The sequence below is a fragment of the Elephas maximus genome, chromosome 11, assembly GCF_024166365.1.
Source record: "Elephas maximus indicus isolate mEleMax1 chromosome 11, mEleMax1 primary haplotype, whole genome shotgun sequence".
NCBI classification, from domain to species: domain Eukaryota; kingdom Metazoa; phylum Chordata; class Mammalia; order Proboscidea; family Elephantidae; genus Elephas; species Elephas maximus.
Genome location: NC_064829.1, coordinates 20476497 through 20500833, shown reverse-complemented (window position 1 = coordinate 20500833; position 24337 = coordinate 20476497). Strand labels below are relative to the sequence as shown.

Below are 24337 nucleotides of genomic sequence, written 5' to 3'. Positions count from 1 at the left end.
TTAGATTGAGATTGTGTTCAATCTAAGAATTAGTTTGTGGCAAATTGACACCTTAACATTGAGTCTTCCAATTCATGAGTACTGTTTATCTCTTCATTTCTTTAGGTTTTCTTTAATTTCTCTCAGCAATGTTTAGTCATTTCAGTGTACAGGTTTTGAACATTTTTTTGTCAGATTTCTCCTTAAGAATTTCATATTCCAGATGCTATTATAAATGGTTTTAATTTCGATTTCCAGTTTTTGATGTTTAAAAAATAGAAATTCATTTTTTTTGTATATTTATCTTGTATCCTGCATTCTGGCTGAACAAATTTGTTAATTCTAGCAGTTATTGTAGGTTTCTTAGGATTTTATACATATAAAATCGTGTCACCTGAGACTAGACTAACTTTTTCCTTTCCGTCTAGATACCTTTTTTTTCTTTACTTATTGCACCGACTAGAAACTCTAGTACGATGTTGAATAAAAGTAAAGAGACTGGATATCTTTGCTTTGTCTTGATCTCATTGGAAAACCATTCAGTCTTTCACTATTAAGTTGAACACAGATAAGTGTTTGTTGTCAGTTTTTATACACATCCTCTATCACTTTGAGGAAGGTCCTTTCTAATCCTCATCTGCTAAGAGTTTTTACCAGGAATGGGTGTGAGATTTTGCCAGATGCTTTTCTGTACCTATTGAGATGAACGTATGATTTTTCATTTTTCATTAATGTGTGAATTACATTGACTGGTTTTAGAGTACTAAATAAGCCTTGCGTTCCATTCCTGGGATAAACCCCACTTGGACATGCTGTATTATCCTCTTTATGCTGTATTATCGTCTTTATATATTATTAGTGTTTATTTGTTAAAATTTTAAGGAAGTTGCGTGTATATTCATGAGGCCTGTTGGTCTATATTGTTCTCTTGTGAAGTCTTTCTTTGGTTTTGGTATTAAGATAATACTGGCCTCATCAAATGAGTTGGAAAATATTCCCTCTATTTCAATTTTCTGAAAGAGTTTGTATAGAACTTTTATTATTTCTTCTTTAAATCCTGAGTAGAATTCATGGGTAGAACCATCTAGATCTGGAGTTTTCTTTGTGGAAAGCTTTTAAACTACAAATTCAATTTTTTTTTTTCCTTCAGTCTTTTTTGCTTTCGGTGTTTCATTTTGGATAGTTTCTTTTGCTATGTCATTAACTTTACTAATCTTTGCTTCTTCAGTGTCTAATCTGTATTGCAGCCAATGTATATTTCATCCTAAATTTTGTAGTTTTCAGCTCTAGAAGTTCAATTTGGATCTTTTTTATATTTTTTCTGTCTTAACACATTCAATATTTACCTTCTTTACATATTGAATATACTTATAATAACTGTCTTTATGTCCTTGTCTACTGATTCTACCATCTGTGTCATTTCTATTGTTTTTGTTTGTTTGTTTTGTTTTTTTCTATTTCTGTTTGTTTTGTTTTTTTCATTATGGCTTTTATTTTTTTTTTGCTTTTTCCGTATGTGGTAATTTGTTATTGGGTGGCAGACATTTTTAATTTTACATTGTTGGGTGATGGATATTTTTGCAGTTAGGTTAGTCGGAAGTAATTGGATCCTTTCAAGGCTTGCTTTTGTTAGGTGGGATCAGAGTAGCCTTCAGTCTGGAGTAATTTGGCCATGCTACACAGACAATACCCTTCTGAATACCCAAGGAATTTTCCCTTCTGGCTAGTGGGAACACAAAGTATGCTAGGCCCTGGGAGAGCTTTGAGAAGTGATCCCCCTAGTCCTGTTGTGCAGTTCTTTCTCCAGTGTCAGGTAGCATTTGAATGAATGAATAACTTTTTATGGAGGAGTTTAGGGACATGGCACTTTATACTGTGGGATAGTAATTAACTCTTCCAACACAGAGAGAAGCGTCTTGTGACTCTCTGGGCATCCTGGGCTACGCAGAATGTGTGCTTCTCATTTTTCCTTCTTATTTTTCAGAGGGTATTGTTCCTGGGCCCCCCACAGACCTCACTGTGATTGAGGCCACACGGAGCTATGTGGTGCTAAGCTGGAAGCCCCCTGGCCAACGTGGCCATGAGGGCATTATGTACTTTGTGGAAAAGGTAAGACTCTGAGATCAGCATTTATACCTCATGCCATTTCCTTAAGATTTCTTTAAAGAAGTGGATGTTAAATTTTCAGGACAGTGAGGGGATGGGAAGTTTGTCCTGGACTCTTTAAAATCCTATAAACTGTGAACTCTCTCCACAGGAAATTTGTATCACACAGAGTTTTGCTTGGAAGTTCAGGGGGGTTATGGATCCAAGAGAGTCATCCATAGACTACTAAGTGGTCCATAGACCCCAAATCATAACTCCTATAAGAAGAGAAATGGTTCTGAAGCTCCAGGTGGCCCACGTGACTATATTTTTTAGAGACTGCTCTGTCTCCCTTGCTGTGGTCATGTCTTTTCATCTCTTCCACCACTTGTCCTTCTCAGTAGGGAAGGAACATCCATGATGGTAGTGGGTCAGAAGAAAGGAGAAGTTGAAACACTTTAAAATGGCTGGAAGAGTTGAAGGCAGCAAGTCCTCACAGGTGCCATGTGCTTAGCTGGCCCTACTCTAAGTAGGTAGTGGAGTGGGATCAGAGATTATAAAACTATATAAGATATTGGCTGTTTCTTTCTCTCAAATATCTTATCATTATATTGGGGGCTAGAGCAACAGAGAGGGCAGCATGCAATGAAGGAATAAGATATGTGGAAAGGATAAGGATTACATGCAAGTCTCCATATGTATCAAGATTTAACGTGGGTTATGAAAAGTACTGATGCTCAGCAAATGGAGAAGAGCCACGACTGGACAGGAAGTTACCTGGGGGAACTTGCCCAGCTGCAAATCACGGCACAGTATCTAAGGGGCACAAGAAGTCCTTGCCTACCAGGATAATCGCTACTGGAAAAGGGTGTTTAAAGAGGATTTGCTTAAAATGAGGTTTAAAATCTATTTGTTAATAAAGTTTTGATTAAGATATAGTTGAAAAACCAAAAAAAAAAAAAAAGTTTATTTTATCTTATACGTAAGAAAATTTACATTTTTATTCGCAGGTATGCACCCTTTTTTTTAGAACAACTAATGAAACAAATTTTTGTGTGTTTTTTAAAATTAAACTGTATGATATGATAAGTTATCTTTACATTTTATTTTCATAGTGAAATCATAGGAAAGCCTTTTTTCTGGGCAAAAATATTATGGAGTGCAATTAATTTTCCTCTCTCTTTTAACCTTAATGCTCTTCTGACCATTCAATTTCAGGGCACCTTCCTGACACTACCTACTATCTGACAGTTACTGCAAGAGAATAGATAGCCTAGGTATATCCCAAGCCAAACCCACGGCCATCAAGAATTCTGACTCATAACAACCCTATCAGAAAGAGTAGAACTGCCCCCATAGAGTTTCCAAGGCTGCAAACCTTTATGGAGCAGACTGCCACATCTTTCTCCCACAGAGTGGCTGATGGGTTCAAACCGCAGCTAAGTGCTTTAACCACTGTGCCACCAGCTCGTCCCCTAGGTGTATACCTGTTAAAAAGCATTGCCGTCGAGTCAATTCTGACTCATAGGGACCCTATAGTACGGAGTAGAACTGCTCAAGCATAATAACGATTTTAAGGATGGCGCAGGACCAGGCAGTGTTTCGTTCTGTTGTGTACAGGGTCGCTATGAGTCGGAACCGACTGGACAGCACCTAACGACAACAACAACGGGGTTTCCAATGAACGGCTGGTGAATTCAAACTGCCAACCCTTTGGTTAGCAGCTGAGCTCTTAACCACTGCGACACCAGGGTATGTAGGTGTAGGCAAACATCTGCACATTAGGTAACAACATAAAAACAGTATGAAAATATCTTTATTGTCTTTTAATTATTTGAAATCAGAGGCTCTTGAGAAAATTATACTGAAGCTAAAAATGTTACGGTCTGTGTTTTCCCTTTGTTAATTACTTTTCCTTGACGTGGACACTTAGCTCAGGTCTTTGAGACGCATGCCTCACTTCCTTTTTATCCATATCAAGTTGGTAATAGTAAATGCCTCATCTCTTCAACATGCAAGGTGGACACATTCCAAGAGTCTGGTTTTATCAAAATACTAAGAATTTATATTTGTACTAATTTTTATGTTTTCTAGATATCAGCCTCAAATAAAATGTAACTTGAGCAGGCTTCTCAGCATTTTTTTTTAAATAGGGGACAAGAATGAGTCATAGATAAATGTTCACTTCCTGGCGTGTTTAATACACACCCCGACTAAATCACTTTGAAACACCCCCAGGAAAAGAGTTGTGAATAACCTCTGTGACAGTAATTACCATCTTTCCTGTAACAATGACACAGCAGCGAGCTACTACTGAGGCATTTTCTTCAGATGAGCCGATTTTGGCTTCTGTTGAACGTTTCCTCTGATCACATAAACTAATTTCTCCACGAAAATCTGTAACTTCCCTAGACCTGAATACGTGTGAATCTGTGATTAAACTTTAAATATCCTTTCACCAGCACCCGTCTTAGAACAGAATAAAAAACCAAACCAAACCAGTTGCTGACTCTGACTCATGGCAACCCCATCTTGTCAGCGTAGAACCGTGCTCGATAGCATTTTCAATTTCTGATTTTTTGGAAGTAGATCATTGGGTCTTTCTTTCAAGGTGCCTCTGGGGAAACTCAAACCTTCAACCTTTTGATTAGCAGCCAAGCACATTAACTATTCGCACCACCTGGAGACTTCTAGAATAGACTAAAAAACCTGTTGCCATCAAGTCGATTCTGACTCATAGTGACCCCGTAAGACAGAGTAGAACTGCCCCATAGGGTTTCCAAGGAGCGCCAGGTGGATTCCAACTGCCAACCCTGTGGTTAGCAGCCGTAGCACTTAACCACTACGCCACCAGAGTTTCAGAAGGGGGCATTTCTGAGTACAGCACTGAGTGGGGTAGGCCTGTCCAGGGCCCACTGCACACTCACAGAATACCCTGATATGATACCTGAGCAGCCTGGAGTGGTTACAGCGCTCTGTCCAAATGTCAGATGGGTCTCCTGAGCTGAGTCTAAAGTGAATTCTGATAAGCCGCTTCTAATACGTTCACTTTTCTAAAGGGAAATCCTTCACTTGTTCTTGTCTGTGGCATTTCCATCTTCAAAACTCTAAGGAACACGTAATGTGGTGCCATTCCTTCTGTTACCTCGTGCTGGAACTTCTTTACACGACAGTGAAATTTGCATGAGCTTGCCTGTCAGCTACAGCAGATTCGCTATCGGCAAGAGAACTGGATGTGTCAGCCTCCAGAGCCCCCAGCCTTTTTCCTTAGGTGTCTTACACCTTGAGCTCTTTCTCTCTCTTTCATCAAAAATCTGCCCATGTCAGAGACGAGGACTGTGTCGCTTGCTAGCTCTGTTTCTTTCAGTAGGAATGAAAATAGCTGAAGTTTATCATGCACCAGGCAGTGTTCTAAGTACTCTGCTTAATTCTTACAACAACCTTATGAGGTGAATACTGGTATTTTCATCATATCTGTTTTGTAGATGAGGACACTGAAACATGGATGGCTTATATAATTTGCCTGAGGTCACACACCCAGGAAGCGACAGAGCTAGGATTTGAACTTGGGCCATCTGGTTCTGATCTATATAAAACTGTTCCACTTTGCTGCCTTTCAGCCTTTCCAAGCTTAAGTTTTCTCATCTGGAAAACTTTGATGATGACACAATACCTACTTCACGGCACAGCTGAGAGGATTAAAGAGGTACAATGGCATATAAAGTTTCTTAGCACAGTGAAAAGCAGCTGCTACTATTATTGTAAAAGTGTAAATGGCTGATAATTGCTGAAGTGTTCCCCAAGAGGGAATATGTCAAGATGAATCAAAAGTATAAATGAAATGATTAAAGTTCTGGGAAAATTCTGTCCCTCCATGGGTAGCCGGTTGAATGTCTAGGAGGATTTATCCTCCTTACCCTCCCACACACAGTGAAAGGAGGAGCTTTGGAGGTTATCTTGTCAAATCTCCTCATTTTACAGATGATGAAACTGAGGCCAGGGCATTTAGGTGACTTTCCCAAGGTCACATAGCTGGCTCTTAGCAAAGCTGGGACCAGCACCAGTGTCTCCGGCTCCTTTTCACCATTCTATACTGCTCCAGTTTCAATGAAGGTTATGCAGAATGATGCACCAGTAAACTTCTGTTTCCAAAAGTGTATCATCTTTGAGAGCTGGTCAATCTGTCCCAAGGTTTGGATTTCTGGAAAAGTCTTTCCAGACCGTTAAAATGTCAAGGAGCAAAACCAGGCAAAAGTATCTAAATTTCTGTTTCTGCTGACTGTGGGCAAAGTTGAAAGCTAGAATAGGAGGGAAAAAGACTTTTGAGAGTCTCAACTATACACCACATCCTTCATTTCAGGATTTCAAGGTCATGCTAGGTCATTTAATTTCAAGAGGAGAATCTCTTTAAATTCGTTTTCTCCATTACTTATTCTAAAATTCAGGGAAGGAAAAAATCTTTATCTTTCGCTAACGTTACTCATTCACTCATTGATTCAGAAAAAGTATCACTGATCATCCACGACCTGCAGGTTCCAGTCCTGGGTTCTGGGCGACAGCAGAGAGCAGACAGCTCCCTGAACTCGTGGCATTTACTTTCCAGTGGAGGAGTCAGTCAAACAGTTTACTTTCAAAGAGTCATTAGTGTCTTGAGGAAAAACCAAGCAGGGTGAGGGATGGGGAGTGATGGGGAGGGCATGGCCACAGAAGGCCTTCTGAGGACCACACACTTGAATGATGTTATGGGTCATTAAATAAGAGTTAAAACAATACAGTTTTCAACAAGGTAATTACGGTTTAAACAGCTAACATAACATTTGGAGCCCTGGTGCACACCTGTTAAGAGCTCGGCTCCTAACCAAAAGGTCAGCAGTTTGAATCTACCAGCCGCTCCTTGGAAACCCTATGGGGCAGTTCCACCCTGTCCTACAGGCTCGCTATGAGTCGCAATGGATTCAACGGCAATGGGTATGACATCAGATGCTTCCTTCCTCGTTTTCTCCAGATCTCTTCTCCAGCCTAACTTTCCTAACAGGTAGCAATTTGTTGACAGAATTAAAACCTGGCGTGTGACCTGGCCTACAGTCCCGCCCACCCTCGCTGCACTCACTGAGTTTCTCTGTTCTGTGCAGTGTGAGGCTGGGACGCAAAACTGGCAGCGGGTGAACACAGAGCTCCCAGTGAAGTCCCCCCGCTTTGCTCTGTTTGACTTAGCTGAAGGAAAATCCTACTCTTTCCGTGTCCGCTGTGCCAATTCAGCTGGAGTTGGGGAGCCCTCAGAGGCGACAGAGGTGACCGTGGTAGGGGACAAGCTTGGTAAGTGTAGGTTACGGTATGCAACTGTAATACTTTACTGCAGTTCGAGGGAAATTCCAAAGGAAGCATCTAATGTGTGTGTATACATACATACATATATAGGTGTATATATATAAAAAAAAAAGTAAAAATGGTGACAACATCCTTCTTTCTTATTATAAATTTAATTTGGTGGCTTTACTTGACTCGTACATTAAACAAAAAAAAAACCTTGATTTTTATTTATGAAAAGTCACCTTCTCTAGGAGTTACAAGAGTATTGCTGGAGATTTTTTTTCTAGAGTTGGTTAACGGGTCACTGGATATTTGGTTTGTCATTATTAGCTAATGTTTCTTTTGTATATTTTCTGCTTTATCAAATATATTATAAAGCTTAATGTGCGTGCGTGTGCATATGTAATAAAGGTGAATTTTTAAAACCACCATGGGTTTGACCACTGTTTTCCTCTTTCCTTAGATATCCCTAAGCCCCCCGGAAAAATCATACCAAGCAGAAACACAGACACCTCAGTGGTGGTTACTTGGGAGGAATCCAAAGATGCAAAAGAGCTGGTGGGGTACTACATAGAGTCAAGTGTTGTTGGCTCTGGCACGTGGGAGCCCTGCAACAACAACCCCGTGAAAGGCCCACGGTAACAGTGGGGAGGATGAGGGGGAGGGAGGGGCATGTGGAGGGATGTAGAGTCACAGCGGTGCAAAGAGAAGATGGTCCCATACAGGTATCCAGCAAAGGACGGGAAAAAGGTTTACTCGTGATGTTAAAATACTTAGAAACATACTATGTCAGCTATATGCTGAGAGTTCACTTTAAATCTCTTTTCTGATTTTTTTCCTTTATGCTATTTCTTCTCTTTTTACCCTTCTATGCTGATCTTTGGAATCCCTGGGTGGTGCAAATGGTTAACACAACATGTTCACTGCTAACCAAAAGGTTGGAGGTTTGAGTCTACCCAGAGGTGCCTTGGAAGAAAGGCCTGGCAACCTACTTCTGAAAAATCTACGCTTGAAAACCCCATGAAGCACAGTTCTACTCTGACACACATGAGTCACCATGAGTCAGAATCAACTCAATGGCAACTGATATTCTGATCTTTAATATCCAAAGTGATGCGGTACTACAAAAAAAAAAAAGACCACTTACTGGTCTAACAGAGACTGGAGAAACCCTGAGAGTGTGGTCCCCAGGCACCCTTTTAACTCAGTACTGAGGTCACGCCTGAGGTTCACCCTTCAACCAAAGATTAAATAGGCGTATAAAACAAACAATAACGCACATGGTTCAACCACGTATATGAGACTCAATGGGCACACGAGCGCAGGGGCAAGGACAAGAAGGCAGGGGGCATAGGAAAGCTGGACAAATGGAAGTGGGGAACCCAAGGTCGAGAAGGGGAGAGTGTTGACACATCACAGGGTTGGCAACCAATGTCACAAAACACTATGTGTATTGTTTAATGAGAAACTAATTTGCTTTGTAAACTTCCATCTAAAGCTCAATAAAAAATAATAAAGTATCGAGGGGCAAAAAAAAAAAAAAAACAACAAAAAACAAGGTGATGTGATATTGGATTCCATACCTAACATAATTTACCCAGGCATTTTTTAAATTGTTATTATTACTGTGTTTTAAGTGAAAGTTTACAATTCAAGTCAGGTTCTCGTACAAAGACTTACATACACATTGTTACGTGACCCTAGTTCCTCTCCCTACAATGTGACAGCACACTCCTCCTCCCCACTCTGTATTTCTGCATTCATTCAACCAACTCCTCTTCCCCTCTGCCTTCTCATCTCTCCTCCAGACAGGAGCTGCCCACTTAGTCTCATGTGTCTACTTGAGCCAAGAACCTCACTCCTCACCAGTATCATTTTCTGTCTTATAGTCCAGTCTAATCTTCAACTTCAGGAATGATTTTAGTTTTGGGCTAACAGAGAATTCGAGGTTCTTGTCTCCTGGGGTCCCTCCAGTGTCAGTCAGACCATTAAGCCCAGTCTTTTTTACTAGAATTTGAGTTCTGTACCCCACTTTTCTCCTGTGATAATTCTGGAATTCATGTTTCACCCTATTTTCAGATTTTAGGGTAGTTTTTCAGGTAGTTGTACTTTCCTTGGTAGGCAGAGGGACAGTGATATGGCCTCTGATACGGAGTAGAGATGCCTTACAGCCATAATGTATGCCTGAAATAGTGATTAATAATATTATTAATACTAAGCAAACAAACAAACAAAAAACAAACCCATTGCTGTCAAGTTGATTCCAACTCATAGTGACCCTATAGGCAGAGTAGAACTGCCCCTTAGAGTTTCCAAAGAGCACCTGGTAGGTTTGAACTACCAACCTTTTGCTTAGCAGCCATAGCACTTAACCACTACACCACCAGCGTTTCCATTATTAATACTAGTTATTATTTATTGAATGCCTTATTTATTAAAATTATGGCCAGTATTTACAAAGTAGACATTGTACATTGTAATCCCCATTTTACTGATGAGCAAACAGAAACTAAGAACGGTTAGGGGACTAATTGGCAGTTAAATTGAGACTCCTCATTTTTCACGAGAGCGTGTTTAGAAGATTGCCTTAGTTACCTCCTTGTCGAAAGCACTTACATTCCCTGTGCCTCTCTACAACTTTTCCTTCCTTTAAAAAAAAATAATGATTTTCTTTAAGCCAGCTCATTCAGTTAGACTAACAGCCCTTTCCCCTAACTTCCCTTCTAGGACAGTTACTGAAAGTTTCTCTCCTTTTAGATTTACTTGTCACGGATTGGTGACTGGTCAGAGTTACATTTTCCGAGTCAGAGCAGTTAACGCAGCTGGACTTAGTGACTATTCACAGGACTCAGAAGCTATTCAAGTAAAAGCTGCTATCGGTAAGTTTCTTACCCATAATTAGGTAGGGAAAAAAATGAATTTTTCTAAGTTTTACAGGAAGATACCATCCTCTCTGGAAATTGCTTAAAGCTTCTAGTGTTTGCTCAGTAGTTCCATCCTCAGCCACTAGTTTTCCCTCAACCTAGGCAACGTTGAACCTTCTGCAGCTATCATTTCCACATCGTCATCACTCATCCAGTTTCTGTGCACCCACAGCCTTTTCATCTTCACAAGCCCAAGTTCCTCTGAAATTTCCCATGAACCCTTGTGTCAGTCTCCATCCTAACTCCATGCTCATTCTGGGAATGCGAAGGACCATCCAATTCCATAAAGTGGTAGACCACCCATAACATGTATCATTTCATCTGTCACAGAGCTGGCTTGTTTGCACTAACGGCATGTTAACATGCTTTTTATAAACTCTAAAATTCATATGAGGCACATATGTTTGATTAATCATATGGCTCCTCTCTGCCTGCAAAGTAATGGTCAGAAGAAAACCAGCAACAAAGCAATTTTATGCCTGCGCGTGGTGTACCTCCCAATCTTGCATAAAGTAAGCAAAGGCAGTTCAAAACAGTAAAAATGAAATCTGTGATATAGTAACACATATGTAAAGAGAAAAAATATTTAATATTAATTATCTTCAGTTAGCATTCGATATTTCTCTTTTAGCATTCCTCATAAAATGGGCAGGCAGCTGTGCTGGTGTAAACGGTTTGCACTTGACTACTAACGTAAAGGTTGGTGGTTTGAACCCACCCAGCAGCTCTGCAGAAGAAAGGCCTGGCAATCTGTTTCCATAAGATTTTGGCCAAGAAAACCCTATGGAACAGTTCTACTCTATAACATATGGGCTTGCCGTGAGTTGGAATTGACTCATGGCTTGGTGTGGTTTGGGTATGAAGTGGGCAATAGTGAATATGTTTTTTGAGGTTGGGAGGTCCAGACCATTACTGTTGCTGTAATGTGTATAACTCTGTTATAAAACCAAGATCATTAATATTATGTCTTTTGTGTACTTTTGGTCCTTTTTCCCCCTATTCTGTTGAGTGATAGGGCTTATTCACTCAAGAAATGTCTGAGATTTACCTTTTCTTGTATATACTAAAAAACTCTAGTTTCTGCAAATCAAAGCAGTTCCTGATCTGTCTGTGGTTTTTTTGTTCCCATTTCTTCTTCTTCTTGAATCTGGAGAAGTCGAAATGTTTGTTGGTGTAAATTGTGTGAAACATGTGGTTTCCATATTTCTTGCAAATCCAAGTGGTTTCTGTTAAACCAAGATTGTTTTTGTTCTGTTTGTGGCCCTAATGTTTTTCTCCTTGTTCTAGTAAGAGCAGTTTATACTGCATTTAGGCTCAAAGTGTTTTTGTTATTGTCTGGCAATTTAGGGGGAGGAGTGTCTCGAGATGTGTGGCCTGACCTGAGTGACACACCTGGTGGACTAACAGACTTCCAGGGAGGCATGCATGAAGCCTCCCGGCCAACCGCTAAGAAAGATGCTTTGCTTGGTAGCAAACCTAACAAACCTGCACTGCCCAGTAGCTCTCACAAACTGGGCAGAACAGCAGTGAGTAAAGTAAGTGAAACAGTTCAGGAAGAGCTTACCCCACCACCAGAGAAAGCAGCTCCTAAGGGGAAAAGTAAGTCTGACCCTCTGAAAAAGAAGAAGGATCTAGGTGAGCGCTGAAGAGTAAAACCGTTCCGTCTGTCTCCATCAGTGTATTCACCTCTCATTGTCCACATTGCGTTCTCCCATCTATGTTCATGTTCCTCTCCGTTTCATCGTGTTCCCACGTGTTTTCAGCTCTCCACTTGAAACACTTCTGCCTAATGTGTTATAGGAAAAGCTGAAGTGGTTAAGAGCTATGCCTGCTAACCAAAAGGTCTGCAGTTCAAATCCAAATCCAAAAGTGGTCCTTGGAAACTCCATGGGGCAGTTCTACCCTGTCCTATAGGGTCGCTGTGAGTAGGAGTCGACAGCAGTGGGATTTTTTTTTAATGTGTTATAAAAGTAATTTTATATAGCTTTTGCATTTTATTCATTACACTTGATGGCAATGGAACCTTTAAAATAATTTGATTACAGAGTCCTTTTTGGTTTGGCCAGGCAGATATCTTTGAACTCATTTTGCTTAGGGAATTAGAGATTAGAGCAGGAAGGACTTGACCATCATAGCCTAGGTAAGGCGTTTTGAAATATTCATGTTCAGTCCACATATAAGAAAAATTTTCACCAAGAAGTGATATTTTGCCAGGGTAACAGTTAACTTCTGTGGTGTATCCTCAGGTTTTCAAATTATCCTTCACATTTAGTCTAAATCAATATAAGTGATTTTACCTTGGAGCTGCCATGAAAAGTTTAATAAAGTATTATAAGCATATATGGCTGATTGACGCTACACAATTCATGTTCCCAGAACTGATTTATTTAAGACTGTTTGTCAGTAAGCTAAGCTTTATCTGATTAGGATATTTGGTACTTGTCGTTTATATATTCTAGGAGACAATGTTTTTCTTGTCAAATAAAAATGAAATGATGACCTTCCTATGCTGATAAGTTATATCCTTTCCCTATTTCTACCCCACTCCAACTTCTGTAAACTCTGCTATTCTTTTTGACACATTTATTGGTCCCTTCAACTCAAGATGACATGAGATATTAATTTGAGACTTCATATTCAAATAGAGAGGGAAGTAAAAGATTTCATTTTTTGAAAAAGAATGAGACAGTTCCTATACCTCCTGTAATCCAAATGAGTATTCAGAAAATTATTTTTGATGTTATTGTCTATCTAGATAGATTTCTCTCCATAGTTGCCCCTCATATGAAACTGTAATGTCAGTAGCTGGGTGAAAAGTTGATCAGCAAAGCCACCATAAATGAAGATTTTTAAGAAATATCTTCTAATTATTTTTTCTGGCGAGGCAGTAATAAACAGTGACAGCTGTTTAGTATCTTGTGCTGTATGAATAATGTTCCCACAACAGGTTAAAAATATTGCTACAGAAATAATTACCAAGAGAAAGTCACGTGGCAGATTGTGCTTGTTTTTAAAAATGTTTCTTAAAAGGTGACATTTAGTTGAGCTGCAAAGTAAGATTTTCCCTGTGTGCAGACAAAAACTGTATAGTTGTAAGGTCTCGCACAGGTGAGTGCTTCTCAATGGTGAAGTGCTAATTTACAAATATATGGAAATTCTAATAAGCAAATTGATGCAAAAATTGATAGACATGTTACATTTTCCTCAGTAAGCAAATAAAAACAAAGCCATATAAGGAAACATGAGTAAAAAAAATACCTTGGGGAAAAATATTTCTTCTTGTGGGGAACAAAATCAATTTTTCAGGATGTTTCATCATTTTGCTGTTAATACTCCAAAACTAATTGCTCTCTAGGGGCATCTTATTTGTATTTTTTGAATAACATTTGCAGTATATATTTTTATTACATCAATTTTTTTCTCATATACCAAATAACTTGCCAAGTTACTGATCAGGTTCTCGTTTTAGTTTTTCTGGGCCACAAGATCTATTGTGTTCACGAATGGCACCAGTTCCACAAGTTTGATATATATGGAATCATAAGTGCCTTTCTGCCTACTCACGAGCTATTCATATTGCAACAGCGACACCATCTCCACCCTATGATATCACTTGTCTCGAAAGTTTTCGTGACTCAATGGTTCTTGGATGGAAGCAACCAGAAAAGACTGGAGGGGCTGAAATCTCTGGCTATTATGTGAACTATCGCGAAGTAATTGACGGGGTACCAGGAAAATGGAAAGAAGCCAACATTAAGGCCGTCAGTGATCAGGCGTACAAGGTAAGGATGTGCCTCTCTCTAGTGCCGAGTGTCACATGTATGGTCGCACCGCTGCATGCACACACCCAGTACCTTGTGAGTGTTCCATTTTGTTTCTCCTGTTTCCATTGTCTGCAATGGTAGGGCCTTTGTGAGAAAACATATCAAAGTAAATAGTAGAGTGGCTAAACAGGCAGGAGTTATATTTTCTGATTCATTGGTGTGAGTTGGAATCGACTCGATGGCACTGGGTTTTGGGTTATACATACACATAATAACCTCTTAGAATATTTAATATGAATTGTATACTTACTGTATAAATTAGTGATTCTTCCAAACCTTATAAAATATCTGTAACCAATATGCCACTAGCTTCCAGTGACTCTGGATTTTTAACTTTCCATGTTCCGCTCACAGGGGATAGAGGAACACAAGCTTGATGGCCAGACCTCAGTCCACACCTATGAAGTATCCCCTATTGTACTGGCTCTGAGGGTCACAAAGGGGTGCTGCATGAGTATTCACCTTCAAGTTTCTCTTCCACACGTGGGTGTCCTCGATCAGACCTCCTCAAAGCATCTAAGGGGTCTCACTTTTGCCAACGATGGCCCCCCTCTTTAGAGCATCAACACCACAGCTATTAAATAATTAAAGTTGCCACCTCCCAGCACTCCCAGAGCCCCATGCTATGAGGCCCGGGGCGTGGTGCTTCCCCCACCTCAATGCCACGATTCTTTAATTTAGCATTCAAAATGTATTGAATATAACACACATACTGAAAGTGCATAAAAATTGCTTTGAGGATTTTTCTATGTTGGTGTATATAGGAGCTATAACTCATGCTTTTTCATGACTGTATGGTATTCCACTATATGACCATATCACAATTTACTTGGTTGTTATTTGGGCATTTTTACGTTTCTAGCTACTGCAAACAGTGTAGCTATGAGCATTTTTGTACATGTCTCCTGGCACACATTGTGCTAGTTTCTCTAGGTTATTACCTAAAAGTAGAATTGCAGGGTCATGGGGTCTGTGTCACTTTACTAGATAATTCTATACTGTTTTCTGAATAGTATGAGAACTCCTATTGATACACATCCTTGCCAACACATGGTGTATTCACACGTTTTCACATTTGACCATCCGAGTGTCAAATGGGTTGGAAAGTCTTTCCCTATGCGTGTAGTCCATTTTTATATTCTCTGTTACAGCATACGTGTTCAAGGTTTTTGCCCATTTTTCTGTTGGGTTTTCTTATTGATTTGTTAAGTTCTTCATACAGTGTGATGGTAAGTCCTTTGTGTCTGTATAACTTACAGTATCTTTTCCCACCTCAATGGCTCATATTTTCCTTTCTTTATGGGAAGTACCTCAATTTTAATCTCATTGAAATTATCAAATTTATCGTAGTTAGGTTATCAGCTAATTTGCTTTGTCATTAGTGATTTTTGCTCGTTTTTAAAGAAATGTTTTCTCTATTCCAAGGTCATGAAGATAGTGCACTGGATTATATTCTGAAAGTTTAAAGTTTTGTCACTTACCTTTAAGTCATTAATTCATCTACAGATTTTGTGTATGGGGTGAGGTGAGGGTCAAAGTAACTTCCTAGATACCCTGTTGAAAAGTGTCCTTTTCGCATTGTTCTGCTAGGTAATCTGTGTCCTATAATAAGTTTCTCTATATGCATGTGTCCGTTTTGGGCTTTCTGGTCTGCTCCATTGGTCTGTTTGTATACCCCTGGGCCAATACCACCCTGAGTTAATTATTATAGCTTTATAGTAAATTTGATAACTGCTTCATCGATTTCTTCCACTTTATTCCTCTTCTTCAAGGGCTATTCTTAGTCTTTTGTACCTTGATATAAATTGTAGAATCAAGTTACCAAGTTCCACCAAAAAACAAGAGAAAAAAGTTCAACAAAACTAAAACCCTTTAGAATTCTGATTGGCTTGCATTGAATCTGTAAGTAAATGAAGAATCATTGAGCTCCTTAAAATATTGAGTCTTCTAACTTTTTAATCTGTGAACATGGTATTTGTTTCCATTTATTTTGGTCTTCTGTAAAGTCTCTCAATGAAGTTTTATAATTCTTTGCAGAGGTCTTGCGCGTCATTTATTTATTTACGTTGTTGTTAGCTGCTGTTGAGCCACTCTGACTCATGCTGACCCATGTATAACAGGGTGAAACGTTATCTGGTCTATGCCATCTTCATGATTGTTGGTCCAAAGGAAGCAAATCAGACAATGTTCTATTGTGATCCATAAGGTTTTCAAAGCCTAATTTTTGGACGTAGATTGCCAGGCCTTTCTTCCTAGTCTGTCTTAGTCTGGAAGCTCTGCTGAAACCTGTCCACAATTGGTGACCCTACTGGTATTTGAAATACTGGTGGCATAGCTTCTAGCATCATAGTATCACGCAAGCCACCACAGTATGCCAAACTGACAGGTGGGTGGTAGCATATAGGTACTATATATTTTCAGTGTTATTTTAAAGAGTATATATCATTTTGTTGTCACTGATAGAAATAATTGATTTTTAGATATTAATTTTGCATATAATTTATTATATATAGTTTTTTTTTGCTACACTTAGGATTTTAAGAAGTTATCTATAAGTTCTTCTGGATTTTCTCTCTAAATAGTCATATTATCTGCAAATAAGGACAGTTTGCTTCTTCCTTTCCAAATTGTGTATCTTTTACTTCATTTCTTACCTCACTTTCTGCCTAGAATCTTTAACACAATGTTGAACAGAAGAGGTGATACTGGTCATTCTAGACTTGATCCTTATCTTAAAGGGAAAGCTTTCAACATTTCAACTTATCTTTGCTATAGATGTTTTGGAGACATTTATTACCAGCTCAGGGAAACCGTAAGGAGCACTGGTGGTATAGAGGTTAAGTGCTCAGCTGCTAACCAAAAGGTTGGCTGTTCAAACCCACAAGCTCCTCTGTGGGAGAAAGATGTGGCAGTCTGCTCCCACAAAGGTTAAAAAAAGAAATTTTTTTTTTTTTTTTTAACCTTACAACCTTGGAAATTCTATGGGGCAGTTCTACTCTGTCCTACAGGGTCACTATGAGTCAGAAGAATCAACTCGACGGCAATGGGTTTGGTTTTTTCCTTTAAAGGAAGCTTCTTTCTATTTCTAGTTTGTTAAGAATTAATTAAAATTATCCAGACTTTTAAAAGAAAAATCCGTTAATGTCATCATGCTATTTTTTTCCTTTAATTTTAATGTGATGAACTATAGTAATTGTCTAATATTAAAAACAACCTTGCATTCCTAGTGCAAACCTGACTTGGACCTTATGTATACACTGTTTGTATATTCCTGGGTTGTGTTTGCTAACATTTTGTTTGAGATTTTTGCTTCTGTTCAGGAGTGAGATGGTCTTCCAGTTTTCCCTTCCTGTACTATCCTTGCCAGGTGTTAGTATTTGGTTTATTCTAGTCTCAGAAAATGAATTAGAGGGTGTTCCTTCTTCATCTACTCTTTAGAAAAATTTGATTGTTTGGTACAGCTCTCTGGTGAAGCTATCTGGATTTTTCCTTGTGGAAATCTTTTGGACTAAGTATTTAATTAAAAAAAGTAGTTTTAGGACTATCGTTTAAGTTTTGGAAAGTTTTGTTTTTCTATAAATGTACCCATTTCATCTACACTTTCAAATCTGTCAGCATGAATTTTTCCTAATACCCTTTTACAATATTTAAATGTATGCGACATCTATGATGATGTCTGTTTTGCATTACTGATGAGCGTTACTTGTGTCTCTTTTATTCTTGACCTGTCTTGTCAGATATTTGTCAATCGTATTATTTTTTGAAAAAGTAACTCTGGCTTTGCTCAAAAGTTTGCTTTCTCTATTTCATTGTATATACTCATCTTGATTTTTCCTTCTACCTTCTTAAACTTTCTTTTGCTATTCTTTTTCTAACTTCTGATAGGAATGTGTAGCTCATCAATTTTCAACTTTAAAAAAAAACTATAAATGTACCTTTAAAAACCACCTTAGTAGCATCCTTTAAGTTTATATATATAGTATTTTCATTACTATTCACTTTAAAATATTTTTGAGTTAGAATAATATTTCTTGTTTTACCTATGGGCATTGTAGAAGTATATTTCTTTTTTTTAAATAATTTGTTTTATATTATGTGGTTATTGTTGAGAGAAGTATATTTCTTAATTTCCTAATCCATATGAGAATTTTTAAACTATCTCTTTTTTTGTAAACTGATTCTAGCTCAAATGAATTGTGGTTAAAGAGCATACTCTGTGATTTCAACCCTCAGCCATTTGTGGAGATTTGTTTTATGGCCCCATATATAGTCAATTTATGTAAGTGTTCTTTGTGTGCTTGAAATGAATGCATGTTCTACAGTTGTTGGGTAAAGAATTCTATATATGAGCTTTAGGGCACGTTTGTATTCTTGCTGATCAAATCTTCTTTATCCTTACTGATTTTTTGTCATTTTATTATTTTTTTTAAATAACTACTTTTTAATGTATCAAATTAATTAGAAAAGATTACAAAAAGATAATAAGCAATGTGAACCACCGGCAAGGATACAGCCCATTAGATCTCTCTTTACTGCTACTGTGAGTATAAGCTGATAGCACTTATTGAAAGGCTTGTTGGGCAACAATTCCAGAATTTTAACTGTTATAAACTTTGACTTGCAAATTCTATAGCTATGATTCTGTCATACAAAATAAATTAGAAATTTGACACTTTTCTGTATAAGGCCAATGGTTAGATCACTGTTTGTCATTGTTGTGGCGTACTGTTGAGTTGATTCAGACTCAAAGGGACCCCGTGTGACAGAGTAGATCTGGGTTCCATAGGGTTTTCTTGGCTGTAATATTTTTCTTCTTTTTTGTTAATATGCTTTAGATGAAGGTTTACAGGGCAAATTATTTTCTCATTAAACAATTAATACACATATTGTTTTGTGGCATTGGTTGCCAACCCCACGACATGTGAATACTCTCCCTTTCTCTACCTTAGGTTTCCTATTACCAGCTTTCCTGTCCTCTCCTGTCTTCTTGTTCTTGCCCCTGGGCTGGTGTGCCCATTTAGTATTGTTTTGTTTTATGGGCCTATCTAATCTTTGGTTGAAGGGTAAACCTCAGGAGTGACTTCAGTATTGAGTTAAAAGGGTGTCCGGGGTTATACTCTCAGGGTTTCTCCATTCTTTGTCAGACCAGCAAGTCTGCTCTTTTTTTTTTTTTTTTTGAGTTAGAATTTTGTTGTACATTTTTCTCCAGCTCTGTCTGGGACCCCCTATTGTGATCCCTGTCAGGGCAGTTGGTAGTGGTAGCCAGGCACCATCTAGTTGTGCTGGACTCAGTCTGACGGAGGCTGTGGTAGTTGTGGTCCATTATTCCTTTGGACTAATCTTTCCCTGTGTCTTTGGTTTTCTTCTTTCTCCATTGCTCCAAATGGGGTAGAACCAGTGGAGTATCTTAGAGGGCCACTCACAAGCTTTTAAGACCTCAGATGCTACCCACTAAAGTAGAATGTAGAACATTTTCTTTATAAACTATGTTATGCCAATTGAGCTAGATGTCCCCCAAGTCCATGGTCCACAGCCCTCAGCCCAGTAATTTGGTCCTTCAGGGAGTTTGCATGTATCTGTGGAGCTTCCATGACCTTGCGTTGTTCAGGCTGTACTGACTTCCCCACTATTGTGTACTGTCTTACCCTTCACCAAAGTTACCACTTACCTATTGTCTAGTTCGCGTTTTTCCCTGGTCACTATTCTCCTCCCTAGTAAATATCAAAGATTTTTTCTTTCTGTGTGTAAACCTTTTCATGAGTTCTTATAGTAGAGATCTCATACAGTAATTGCTCTTTTGTGGTTGACTTACTTCACTCAGCAGAATGCCCACTAGGTTAATCCATGTCGTGAAATGTTTTGCAGATTCATCATTGTTCTTCATTGTTGCATGTTATTCCATTGTGTGTATGTACCATAGCCTGTTTATTAGTTCATTTGTTGATGGGCACTTAGGTTGTTTCCATCTTTTTGCTATTGTGGATAATGCTTCAATGAACATGGGTGTGTATATGTCTATTCCTGTGATGGCTGTTATTTCTCTAAGATATATTCCTAGGAGTGGGATTGCAGGATCATATGGTATTTCCATTTCTAGCTTTTTAAGGCAGTGTCATATCATTTTCTGAAATGATTGTGCCATTTTACATTCCTACCAGCAGTGCATAAGAATTCCCGTCTCCCTGTAGCCTCTCCAACATTTGTTATTTTCTGTTTTTTTTATTCACACCAGTAATGTTGGGGTGAGATGGTATCTCATTGTCATTTTGATTTGCATTTCTCTAATGGCTAGTGATGCGATCTTTTCCTCATGTGCTCTGATAGCCACCTGAATGTCTTCTTTGACGAAGTGTCTGTTCATATCCTTTCCCCATTTTTTAATTGAATTATTTGTCTTTTTGTTGAGGAGGTGTTGAATTTTCCTATAGATTTTAGAGATTAGATCTTTGATGGATTTATCAGAGCCAAATTTTTTTTCCCGGTTTGTAGGTTCTCTTTTTACTCTTTTGGTGAAGTCTTTTGATAAGCACTAAGCACTAAGCACAGGTGTTTAGTTTTTAGAAGATCCCAGTTATGTAGCTTATCTTCTGGTGTTTGTGTAAGTTATGGTTTGTATCCTATTTATGCCATGAATTAGGGCCTCTAGCATTGACCCGATTTTTATTTCTATGATCTTTATACTTTTTGGTTTTATGTTTAGGCCTTTGATCCATTTTGAATTAGTTTTTGTGTATGGTGTGAGGTATGGGTGCTGTTTCATTTTTTTACAGATGGACATCCAGTTTTGCCAGCACCATTTATTTAAAAGACTGTCTTTTCCCTCATTTAATGGAATTTGGGCCTATGTCAAAGATCAGGTGACTATAGGTAGATAGATTTACATCTGGCTTCTCAGTTCTGTTCCATTGGTCAATATGTCTGTCATTGTACCAGTACCAGGCTGTTTTGACTATTGTAGCTGTATATTAGGTTCTGAGGTCAGGTAGTGTGAGTCCTCCTACTTTACCCTTCTTTTTCAATAGTGCATTACTTACCCGGGCCTCTTCCCTTTCAATGTAAAGTTAATGATAAGTTTTCCATCCCTTTAAAGAATGTTGTTTGTATTTGGATTGGGATTGCATTGCATTTGTAGATTGCAACTGACAATTGTAGAATTGACATTTTCACAATGTTGAGTCTACCTATCCATGAGCATGATATGTTCTTCCATTTATGTAGATCTCTTTTGGTTTCTTGCAGTAGTATTTTGTAGTTTTCTTTGTACAGGTCTTTTACATTCCTGGTTAGATTTATTCGTAAGTATTTTATTTTCTTAAACCAGCCCAGCGCTGTCGAGTCGATTCCGACTCAGGGGTTCTATAAATGGTATTGATTTGGTGATTTCCTTTTTGAAGTTCTCTTTATCATTGTAGAGGAATCCAGCTGATTTTTGTATGTTTATCTTGTGTCCTGCGACTCTGCCGAATCTTTCTATTAGTTTCAGTAGTTTTCTTATGGACTCCTTTGGGCTCCCTATGTATAGTATCATATCATCCGTAAATAGGGATAGTTTTACTTCTTCCTTACCAATTTGGATGTCCTTTATTTCTTTTTCTTGCCTTATTGCTCTAGCTAGGACTTCCAGCATGATGTTAGATAGGAGTGGTGATAAAGAGCATCCTTGTCTTGTTTCTGTTCTCAGGGAGAATGTTTTCAGCCTCTCTCAGTTAAGAATGATGTCAGCTGTTGGTTTTGTATATATGACCTTTATTATGTTGAGGAATTTCCTTTCTACACCTATTTTACTGAGCATTTTTATTAGGAATTGGTGTTGGACTTTATCAAATACCTTTTCTGTGTCGATTGAGATAATGTGTGATTCTTTTCTTTTGTTTTATTTATGTGTAGATTGTGTTGATTAATTTTCTAATGTTGAACCATCCTTGCATACCTGCTATGAATCCCACTTGGTTGGGGTGCATTATTTTTTAATATGATGCTGAATTCTATTGGCTAGAACTTTGTTGAGAATTTTTGCATCTATATCCATAAGAGATATTGGTCTGTAATTTTCTTTTTGGTGTCTTTGCCTGGTTTTGGTATCTGGGTTATGTTGGCTTCGTAGAATGAATTTGGAAGTATCCTTTCCTCTTCTATGTTCTGAAATAGTTTGAGTAGTACTGGTGCAAGCTGTTCTCTGAATGTTTGGTAGAATTCTCCAGTGAAGCCATCTGGGCCAGGGTTTTTTTTTTGTTGTTGGAAGCTTTTTTTATTACCTTTTCAATCCCTTCTCTTGTTATGGATCTGTTCAGATTTTTTACCTCAGTTTGTGTTGGTTTAGGTAGGTAGGTAGTGTGTTTCTAGAAATTTGCCCGTTTCCTCTAGGTTTTCAAATTTGTTGGAGTATAGTTTTTCATAGTACTCTGTTATGATCTTTTTTATTTCAGTTGGGTCTGTTGTAATGTCCCCCATTTCACTTCTTATTTGGGTTATTTGTGTCCTTTCCTGTTTTTCTCTTGTCAGTTTGGCCAGTGGTTTGTCAATTTCATTGACCCTTTCAAAGAACCAACTTTTGGTTTTGTTAATTCTTTCTGTTGTTTTTCTATTCTCTAGTTCATCTGTTTCTACTCTGATCTTTATTTTTCCTTTCTTCTGGTGGCTGTGGGCTTCTTTTGCTGTTCTCTTTCTAGTCATTGGAGTAGTATAGCTAATGTTTTGATTTTATCCCTTTCTTCTTTTTTGATGTATGCATATATTGCTATAAATTGACCTCTGAGGACTGCCTTTGCTGTGTCCCAAAGGTTTTGGTATGATGTGTTTTCATTTTTGTTTGATTCTAGGAGTTTTTAGATTCCATCTTTGATTTATTTAAGCAAGGTGTTATTCAGTTTCCACGTATTTGATTTTTTTTTCTTTGTTCTCCTTGCTATTAATTTCTACTTTTATGGTGTTGTGATCAGAGAAGATACTTTGTATTTTCTCAATGTTTTCGATTTTGTTGAGCGCTGCTTTATGGCCTAAGATGTGGTCTATTACAGAGAATGTTGCATGTGCTTTGGAAAAGAATGCGTACTTTGCTGCTGTTGGGTAGAGCATTCTATACATGACTATGAGGTCTAGGTGGTTGATTGTGGCGTTTGGATCTTCTGTATCTTTGTTGAGTTTCTTTCTAGAAGTTCTGTCCTTTACTGAGAGTGGTGTGTTGAAGTCTCCTACTATTACTGTGGAACAGTTAGTTTCTCTTTTCAGTGCTGTTAGAGTTTGTTTTATGTGTTTTGGAGCCTTGTCATTAGATGTGTAGGTCTTTATTATGGTTATGTTCTTATGGTGGATTGTTCCTTTAATCATTATATAATGACCTTCCTTGTCTTTTATGGTGGATTTTGTTTTAAAGTCTATTTTATCTGAGGTTAGTATTGCTACTCCTGCTCTTTTTTGGTTGCTGTTTGCTTGACATATTTTTTTTTTCATCCTTTGATTTTTAATATATTTATGTCTTTGTTTCTAAGGTTTGTCTCTTGTAGACAGCATATTGATGGGTCCTGTTTTTTTTAATCCATTCTGTCATTCTCTGTCTCTTTATGGGTGCATTTAAGCCATTTACATTCAGTGTGATTATTGATAGGTATGAGTTTATTGCTGTCAATTTGTAGTGCTTTTTTTTGTGATGCTGATGTTTTCTTTGTTCCTCTTACTCTTCTGTGCCGAATTCCTTTTGTTTGTGTATTTTTTTATTTTTATAGATTTTGTGTTTACTAAGACTTTATATTTTTCTTCTTTATTTTGCTGAGTAGGTTTGTTAACTTTCTTTGTGTTTACCTCAAAATTTACCCCATCCCTCTAAGTTTAAATCAGTTTTTAATTACTTGATAGCACCTTGACTTCCTCTCCATTTGAAAGTTCTATACCTACACTGTTTATTCCCTCTTTTATTGTTCTGATGTTGTTGTCATTTACCAATTGACCCTTCTGGTTCCCTGTTGTAAATCTTTTAGTTTTATTTTATCCTTGAGAGTTCATTGTGTAGGTTGGATCTGGCTGATGCTGTCCTGTTTCCTAGATTCAGATTGTTGTCTGATGTTGTTGGCTCTCTAACTGAAGAACTCCCTTTAATAATTCTTGTAAGTTTAGTTCGGTACTTACATATTCCCTTAATTTCTGTTTATGTGAAAATGTCCTAAATTCACGATCACATTTGAGGGAGAGTTTTGCAGGATATATTATTCTTGGTTGGCA

General features: G+C 38.1%; 1 protein-coding gene across 5 annotated transcripts in view; it reads left to right on the top strand.

The window, feature by feature from the left end:
- MYOM1 (myomesin 1) overlaps positions 1-24337 on the top strand; it is a 180653-nt gene that overhangs the window by 77553 nt on the left and 78763 nt on the right. For 3 of the 5 annotated variants that reach the window (XM_049900245.1, XM_049900247.1, XM_049900249.1), the window contains exons 14-19: positions 1964-2088; positions 7197-7380; positions 7838-8012; positions 10132-10253; positions 11646-11933; positions 13884-14080. In XM_049900245.1, the coding sequence (XP_049756202.1) occupies positions 1964-2088; positions 7197-7380; positions 7838-8012; positions 10132-10253; positions 11646-11933; positions 13884-14080 (1091 nt within the window). The remainder of the gene's footprint in view (positions 1-1963; positions 2089-7196; positions 7381-7837; positions 8013-10131; positions 10254-11645; positions 11934-13883; positions 14081-24337) is intronic. The other 2 variants (XM_049900246.1, XM_049900248.1) reach the window with 2 other exon arrangements.